Here is an 8,768-nt window from a genome sequence, read left to right as displayed (position 1 = left end):
GGAGGGATGAAAATAGCTCTGAAATCACGAGACAAGCCAGACTCCTTGGAAAGTCCCACTGGCCTTTCTTGAATGAAGACAAATGCATCTCTAGCGATCAGCCTCCCTGGAAGGAGAGTGGGAAGTCTTCCCTGGTTTTCCATTGGGTGACAGAGTCCTGAGTGGCTAATCGCTCCCTGGAAGAACCCGTATTAGAAGGCTCACCTTGTAGGAAGGAACCAGCAGAGCTGGATGTCAACTTCATGAGTTTGTATAACCAGAGTCCAGATATTGATGCAATTCCTCTCCTGGAAAACAGGACTGGTAGAATATTTGTGCTGAAAGCATCCATTAGTAATAAAAATAGTAATAACAGCCAGCATGTATTTAGCACTGACCACTTGCCAGGTTCTGTCCTAAACAGTTTACATGGATTCACTTCTTTAATCCTCATATCATCCCCTATGAGCACATTAACCAATCTTATCCCTATTTTCAGAGGAGGACTTAGATTCAGAGAGTTTAGTTACCTTTTCCAGGCTCCCATAACCATACATCGGGCAGACAAGCTGAGAGAGGGAGAGGGTTTGCCAAGGTTCTGTAGCCAGGAGACCACCCATACAAAAGGCTGGATTTTCGGGGTCCATTTCTAATTCTCTTGATTCTGGCTAGGCTGCACAGAATCCTCCTTCTGGGGGTAGCCTGTGAATAATTACTGTATCTCTGGAGGTGATGAGGTTTCCTCAATGGGTTAAAAGAACTTGGGAAGTCCATTCCTCCACCTTATTAAAGACCTCTATAGAGTCCGACTCTGTTGGGCTGTTGAGATTCAATGGAACTTAACTTCTCCAAGGAGGCTGCTCTTTCTTCTTAGTGGTTCCTGGTTAGATGAAAAGCCCTCCTCTATTATCCCTTCCTTTGTGGTCCTACTGAGTAACACTTGGCACAGTTGTTGAGCTCACCTATTCAAGAGCCAGAACACACTAGCCCAAATCCCACTTCTGCCACCTGCTAGCTGTGTGACCTTGGGAAAATTTCTGAGCCTCTTCTTGTCTTGGTTTCCTCACTGTAAGATGAAGATAATAATAGTACCTACCTCACAGAGTTGTTGTGAGAAATGCAACCTGGATTCATGGCCAGTGCTGAGAACGATGCTTGGCACCAGAGAAATATGCTAATCATTATTACTTATTTCATTGCATAGCAACTGTCACTTTGATTGTCCTTTTACCCTACTTGATTGGAAGCTCTCTGAGAACAGAGCGGTGGCTTAAGGTCCGGCCAGGGTCCTCATGCCTAGTAGGCCAGGCCTGGCCTTCAAATAAGGACTTTGGCTCAGTGGTGAAGAATCTGCCTGCAATGTAGAAGACGTGGGTTCAATCCCTGTGTTGGGAAGATCCCCTCAAGAAGGAAATGGCAACCCACTCCAGTATGCTTACCTGGAAAACCCCATTGGACAGAGAAGCCTGGTGGGCTACAGTCCCTGGGTGTCACTAAAGAGTTGGATATGACTTAGAAAATAAACAACAAAATGTACAATGAGTGAGAGAGAATGTAATCAGAGCCAGAGGCTGAAAGAACGTTCTCGAGTAAGATACTTGTGGCCAGCAGCTTGGTTTTTTTTTTTGGCTGTGCTATGTCTCCATTGTGGCTCTCAGGCTTAATTGCCCTGTGGCATGTGGGATCTTAGTTCCCCGACAGGGGATGGAACCTGTGTCCCCTGCATTGGAAGGCAGATTCTTAACCACTGGACCACCAGGGGAAGTCCCTATGGCCTTCTTTGCTGGCCTGTAAGCATGGATGTCAGTGATGGCCAGCGGGTTTGTAGATCTGTTGCCAAGCAGGCTTAGAATCCAGGTCTCCTGACTCCAGTCCTGGTCTCCATCCAATTCGTTTACAAGTTCTAGTAACTGCTGCTCCTTGTTTCATAGCAAGACTACCCCCACCTACCCAATCACACTCCATCATGTTTGCTTAAAAAAAAGGTTGACAGAGAATTCCCTGGTGGTTCAGTGGTTAGGACTCTGCACATTCACTGCTGAGAATGTGGGTTCAAATCCTGGTCAGGAAACTAACACCCCATAAGCTGTGCAGCATGGCCAAAAATAAAACTTAAATAAATAAATAAAGGAAGACAAGTCTTTGGAAGCTCCGCAAGGAGAAACAGGAAAAATAATCGAGGACACAAGATATCCCTCAAAGGGGCTGAAATCAAGTCAGTTTGGTGTACAAAACTGAATTAATATGAGTTGGGGCAAATGTGTCATTAGTCAAAGGGAAGAAAGACCCTGAGTGAGAGAAAGTAGTATGTGAGAGAAAGCTGACGCAGAGAGGGGATGGGGGTGAGAAGTTCTCAGCAGGTAGATCTTCACAAGCTCTCGTGTTCTCTCCACCTCTTCTGGTCCACCTTGGGGTTGGTCACTGAGATGAAACCTCATAACCTTTTGAACCCAAGCACCCACATGAGTGCTTTTCCTGAAGTTTCTCTCCTCCTACTGTAATGTTTTCACCATGCTGCCCATTCTGCACCGGCTGATGGTTAGAGTCCCCAGGGATCTGGAGAACTGGATCAGGGCTCCAGACATGAGGTTGATCTCTGGATTTGACACCATTCTAGAAACTCCCGGATGGCCTTCCAAGCACTGGTAAACATCCCCACGCCTAGCCAGAGATTCCAGAGAACCCCTCCCAACTGCTACACAAAGTTTTACAGTTTCCAAGAGCTCTTCTACGGATTTGGAATTCTGGGAAATTCCCACAGCGCTTCAGGATTTCTAATAGCTGTCCTGGTTCTAATGTATCAGAGACCGTCTTCTAAGTTTGACAGTTCTGGAGAACTGCTACCCTATGTCATGGGGGCCAAAGAACATCCCCCAATTCCAACATTCTGGGGAAAGTCAGGAGTGTCCTGTGGGATCTACAGTTCTGAGTAATGACAATCCTGGGATCCTGCGGACTTCCTCCAGGGTTAGGGACTCTGGACAAGCTGCAGTTCTTGAGTAAGGATGCTAAGAGGGAGGTAGACACACGGTATATGACATGGGGGTAGTGAGGACTCATCGCCTTCAGTCCTGTATCTATCTCTGGGAAAGTAAGTAGGGATTTTGCTAAACTGGAACCAGGAAACTTGAAAATCGTGGCTGGCTCCAGCGGGGGAAGGAATTGTCCAAACAAGAATGAACCGGCCACAGCCAGGGTCCCCCTGGGTGGTCCTGTCCATGCTTCCCAAGGCTGCCAAGGAAAACTTTCACGCTCAGTTCCAGGGGCCTCCTCTGCCTGAGGCTAGAGACCTCCCAGCAAGCAGGGGCACATACAGTAAGTGAGATAAGGAACCTGGGGAGTGGAAGAGCCCCGGCTCAAACCTGCCGAGCCACACAAGCTGATGCAGCGTCAAAACCATCTAGAGCAGAAACAAGTGGCTTTACGGCGATTATTAGGCTCCCCCTCCTTCCACCCTTCACATCTCTGCAAAAATGTCACCTGCGTGAGACCCTTCTTAACGCCCCTGTTTCAGAATTGCACCCGCCCTGACCCATGGACCTCCCTCCTCTCTTTTGCTCCATAGCCTTTATCACTATCTGACGTCCCATCTGTTTTGCCCATTTTCTTGTTTCTTGTCTGTGTTAACAGTAAGGCTTCTTATGCTCCTTATTGTTAACAGTAAGGCTCCTCAATTCCAGCCCAAAGTGGGTTCTCAATTTGTTAAGTAAAATTTTTTGGAACCCAGATTGTCAATTGCATCAGATCGTCACACTGACTGAAAGCAGCTTTTGGCTAAATTGTCCGCAGCAGACAAAGCCCTGTGCTGCAATCTTTCCACGTGTCAGTGGATTTAATCCCCATGACTGACCCATGAGGGGCTACTACTATTCTTGTATCTGTTCTGCAGATGGGGTGACTTGGGCTCAAAGCAGTTAAGACACCTGCCCAGGACCACTCACGGTAAGTGATGACACTGAGACTTGAACTTATGTTACTCCATCTATGGACTGAACTCCAGCCACCCTGCCTGGCCCAGGGCCTGTGGTGTACGGCCATCATCCCACCTCCCTGGGTTCTGCCTCCGTGGACTCTAACCTTCTACAAACAACTCTCTTCTCAGTCACAGGTCTTGCCTTTCAATACCTGGCTACTGTCGTCTCCAGCTTGGGCTGACCCTGCCGGCCCCAGCCTCAGGGACCAGCTCTCCAGACAGAGCCTCAGGAGTCAGAAGCCCTGCAGTGCGGAGGCTCAGCGAGGCCCACCCCAGGCCACACTGCACACACAAGCATAGCTGAGAGGCACCCTGCTTTCTTATTTTTGGGTCCGTACTTCCATGGGACAAAGAGGGCATAACTATGGAACGTTACCTGGGCTACTTTCCACACTGGTGGGTACAAGTGTACTGCGTCTTTCCTTGCTTGGTCTTGTGCTGGGGAGTGGGACGGGAGCAATCGGACTTGATTTTCTTGACTTTTCTCGGACCAGGCCTATGGGCAGGTCTGAACACTGTGGCGGATGATGGCTATGACACCTCCCCAGGGTGTCCCCAGTCTTGATTCTCTCTAGTGGCTCCCTAGCTTGTCCTCTGGCCTCAGTATCCCTCTCCCCAAGTGCTCCCCGAGCCCGTGGCTGAGGCTGGCCTGCCTGGGGTCTTGCCTGAGCCCAGTGTCCAGTGCCCAGGTCTCAGGGGCTGCCAGCCCGAGCAGGGCTCAGGTGCCACTGGTTGAGGTGTCTCACCTCTCCCTACACTGGTCATCTCATTGGTCTCCCTCCTCCAGTTCACGCTTACCAGTCAGTGTGCCTGCCACAGTGGCCAGCATGATCTAAAGGCACCTCGTAGCTCCTCAAGACCCTTCCGTGGTTCCCCTTTGCCCTTGGGACAGACCCCAACTCCCAAAGTGGCTGAGGCCACGCACTTCTAGAATGGTCTTGGAAACCTTTGGAATTCTGAACCTTTGGCGCTGCAGCCCGCTCCTCACCCCCACCTGCCCTGGGCCAACTGCCATTCACCCTTAATCATGACTCTGCTTGGCAAACCTTCCCTGATGATTTCTGACTGGGTGACCCTCTGTGCCTCCAGCGCTCCGGGTTTCTCCCATCAAAGCGTGCGTGTGAGGTTGTAAATGCTTACTGTCTGCCCCCCACCAGACTGTGAGCTCCCTGGGCAGAGCCAGCTTGTCCCTGTCAGTCTTCTTTGCCACCTTGATTTACAGTTGATGCCAGTGGTGTTTACTGAATGAGTGAGTGAATGTATGAACAAACAACGGGATGAGCCACGTGGGGTCTCAGTTTCCCTAACCATAAAATGGGAGACTTAGGGTTAGCCTCGTGGCTCTTTCTATAGTGGGGTCCTCCCACTCACGCCCCCAATTTCACAAGTCATATCTGAACTTACCTCTAACTGTGGACCCACAGCATCCTACTGGGCATGTGCCAGAATCATGATATTCCTAATCTCCTTGCCCCTCACTAGAGATCAACAGGACAGGGAGCCATGTCAAAAGGACTGAAAACCAGGAAGTGGTCCCGGGAGGGTGCGGGCGCTGCCCAGGGGCTCAGAGCAGATCTGCAGCTTCAGAAGTCAGGCCCTGTGATGCGGTACCAGGACACACGCAGCTGGCACAGAGCGTGCGAGCCCCTCAGCCCACCACCTGCCCCAGCTCAAGGCCAGAGCAGTCTCCCCCAGGCCTCCTTCATGGAGATGCTCACCACTCCCTCTCCCCATGCCTGCCAAGTGGTACACAGTAGTTGCTCAATTAAAATGTGTACAGTAACTAAAATTGTTCTCCAATTTATGGATCGCCCACCCAGGGGCTCTAAGGGTAGGGCTAATGACAACCTCCTCCAAAAGGACTTATGCTACACGCTGCACTCCCTATGATTTCAACCCTGAATATTCAAGGAAGGACTGATGCTGAAGCTGAAGTTCCAGTATTTTGGCCACCTGATGCGAAGAGCCGAGTCACTGGAAAAGACCCTGATGTTGGGAAAGATTGAGAGCATGAGGAGAAAGGAGTAATAGAGGATGAGATGGTTGGAGGGCATCATTGACTCAACGGACATGAGTTTGAGCAAACTCCGGGAGATGGTGAAGGACGGAAGCCTGGCATGCTGTAGTCCATGGGGTCCCGAAGAGCCGGACACAACTGAGTAACTGAGCAACACATTAAAGGGGGTTCTCCTCTATTTCAGGAGAACCTGAAATATTCCTGATCTGAAGGGGAAGGGGACAGTCATCCCTGCCGGGAGTCCTGGCCTCCTCTTCCTCAGGACCCCTCCCCTAAGAACCCCTCCTCTCTGGGTTTCTCCCAAGGGCCAGAGCCTGACTAGTCAGAAGATAAGACCAACCAGACCTGGAGCTGATGTCTCTCTTTATTCATATACTTCATCACTTGTGGCCTGGTTTCTCCTGAATCCAGTCTCATTTCTCCAAGTCTGGGGTGGCACCCACCCTTTGCATCCCCAGTCTGCCCCATCAGCCCCCACGCCCAGGCCTGGTCTCTGCCCAGGCCAGCTGCAGACTGGAGCAGCAGCTGCTATGCCATTGAACAGATGGAGAGACTGAAACCCAGCATGCAGAGCCCAGCCCAAGGCCACATGAAGGTCTCCTGGGTTCCCACGCTGCCCACACAGGCAGGGAGGGCCTGGCTAGGGCTCCGTGTGCCCTCAGGGAGGGGGTGGCTGGCTCCGGCCACGTCGCAGGGAGGTGCCAATTTGGTCTCTGAGGGCCTCCAGTCTCCGGGCCAGGTTTGGAACTGCAGCCCCACCTAAAGGGCACACGGTGTGGCTTGAGGCCATCACCTCCTTGGGCCTTGCCCACCCAGGCCCATCAGGGTCCCAGCAGCTTCTGGGGAAGTCTCAGATGGCCCTCCCAGCTCAATCTGCCATGCACACCACGTGCCCCAGAATACATCTGGGAGAGAATTCTAGGTTTGAGAAATAGAAAGATCGTAGACTCTCACCACTTAATCCGCCCCCTATTTCAGAAATGGGAAGACTAAGGTTTGGAGGTGAGTTCCGGCCCAAGATCACAGAGAACGCTAACAGCCCTCCTCTCGCGCCCTTCTTCACCTCTCAGCACTGGTGATGCGTTTAGCGGCCCCGCGGGCAGGGGAGGTGCAGAGGGCATCACTTTCTCCTTGGTCAGCATCTCCGCCAGAACCTGGGTCTGAGTCCACTCACTGCGACTCCTGGGCCAGGGGAGTTGGGTGGTGGGAAGTGAGCCTTCAGTTTCCCCGGCCTTTCCCCTAACCCCCTATCCCCCAGTGCCCTAGGGCTGGGCTCACCTCTCTCTCGAGCACTTGGCAGAGCTAGGGCAGCATGGGGGTGCCCAGGGCGGGGGCCGGGCGGACAGGGGCCAGTCACCTGGGGCCTTAGAGCCAAACACCTGCAGGAGAGACCAGAGTCCACAGGGCTGGGTGATCTCAGCCCTGGGTCTGTGCCCCACTTCCCTGGGGCTGATCATGATACCACGCTCCCTGCCAGGCCTGCCCTAGGGGGCACTAAGAATGTCTGATGAGCATAAAGGGCTGGGGGTCCCTTTTCCTGTGGGCAGTGGGTGGCCCTTGTGAAGTCCTCTCTGGAGACTAGGCACTCCACAAGGGCCGGAACCACGTCTGCTCTGTGAATCCTCAGTGCCCAGAACAGGGGCTGCCACAAAGCAAGGAGTTTAGGGGAGAGTTACTGAATAAGTGAATACTCACTCATTAAGTAAATACATTCATTGACTCATTCATTCAGTGCATAAATGAGTAATGTGTAAGTGAATAAATGAATAAGCCAACAGCAGAGTAAGTTCCCAAAAGAAGGTAGAATGGGGAGGACCGAGGGCGAGGAGAGGTTAACAGCTATTTCGAACCCCGGGCAGAGAGAACCCAAAGCCAGCCACTTCCCGCCATGACCCAGCCCAGGACCCTGGAGTCCCCACAGTTCTGGAGCCTTCCAGACTACAGACCCCTAGCTCCAGGTCTCCAGTTCTCCCTGGCCTTCCCTCCTTCCACCTCGGCCTTTCCTACCTGGGGCAGGTGGAGTTCCCTCCGTGGGCAGGCCCAGTGGGCCAGCGGTGCATGGCACAGGGGGCAGAGTTGGCAGCGGGGGCAGAGGGGTGGCGGGGCCTGCAAGAGGTCGTGTCAGGGGCTCCGTGATGTCCCTGCCTCTCCCTTCCCCGGGCTGGGCAGAGACTCACGTGGCACAGGAGAGGTGGCACCATCACACAGGGACATGGTGGGGCGGGGCCAGGGCCTGGCTGCTGAAGGTAGCAGGCAGAGAGGAGACGCCTGGAAAGAAGGGTGGGCTCTGTCTGCCTTGAGCCCTCAAAGCTACCACCAGCCTGGCACCCAAGTCCTGCTTTTAACAAACGCTCGTGGAGCCCGAACTACATGCCAGGCACTGTTTTCAGATCTTTACATATGAATTCACGCCATCCAGTCTTTAGGACAATCCCGGGAGGCAGGCACTGTATCGCCTCCGTTTTACAGAAGGAAAAATCCAGGCGGTGAGAGGTTAACGGACTCACCCAAGGTCACACAGCTGGTGGCAGAGCTGGGGTCTAAGCCCTGGGGGTCTGGATCCAGAGGGCAGATCTGGCTGAGCCACCCCCTTTCCCACCTGCCCTCCATCCTGAAGGCTGGTCTCAGCCGGCAGCCGCGCTCACCGCTCCAGCTCGCGGACCTGTTGGGCCAGGATGCGCTGCTCGCCGTGGGCCAGGTCCCGGCTGCTCTGCAGCTGCTTCTTCTCTTTCCTGGGAGGCAGGGCCGGTGGGGGCATCAGTCAACTCCTCCTCACTGCAGCACAGTATGAGCCCCAGG

The 8,768-nt window shown here is 52.9% G+C and overlaps 1 protein-coding gene and 1 long non-coding RNA gene across 2 annotated transcripts in view; both read right to left on the bottom strand.

The window, feature by feature from the left end:
• Positions 1-5,917, bottom strand: part of LOC104985139 — a 10,761-nt gene extending 4,844 nt beyond the window's left edge. The window contains exon 1 of the long non-coding RNA XR_824847.1: positions 4,751-5,917. This is a non-coding gene — a long non-coding RNA (uncharacterized LOC104985139). The remainder of the gene's footprint in view (positions 1-4,750) is intronic.
• Positions 5,918-6,063: 146 nt separating this feature from the next.
• KIF12 (kinesin family member 12) overlaps positions 6,064-8,768 on the bottom strand; it is a 7,369-nt gene continuing 4,664 nt past the window's right edge. The window contains exons 10-15 of the mRNA XM_010835144.1: positions 8,615-8,701; positions 8,147-8,237; positions 7,977-8,075; positions 7,248-7,348; positions 7,033-7,151; positions 6,064-6,728 (exon numbers count right to left, since the gene is read on the bottom strand). Coding sequence (XP_010833446.1) covers positions 6,628-6,728; positions 7,033-7,151; positions 7,248-7,348; positions 7,977-8,075; positions 8,147-8,237; positions 8,615-8,701 — 598 coding nt within the window. The 3' untranslated portion in view covers positions 6,064-6,627. The remainder of the gene's footprint in view (positions 6,729-7,032; positions 7,152-7,247; positions 7,349-7,976; positions 8,076-8,146; positions 8,238-8,614; positions 8,702-8,768) is intronic.

The sequence above is a fragment of the Bison bison genome, unplaced genomic scaffold, assembly GCF_000754665.1.
Source record: "Bison bison bison isolate TAMUID 2011002044 unplaced genomic scaffold, Bison_UMD1.0 scf7180017864039, whole genome shotgun sequence".
Taxonomy (NCBI): domain Eukaryota; kingdom Metazoa; phylum Chordata; class Mammalia; order Artiodactyla; family Bovidae; genus Bison; species Bison bison.
Note: the sequence above shows the minus strand (reverse complement) of the source record. Positions and strands in the feature narration are given on the sequence as shown.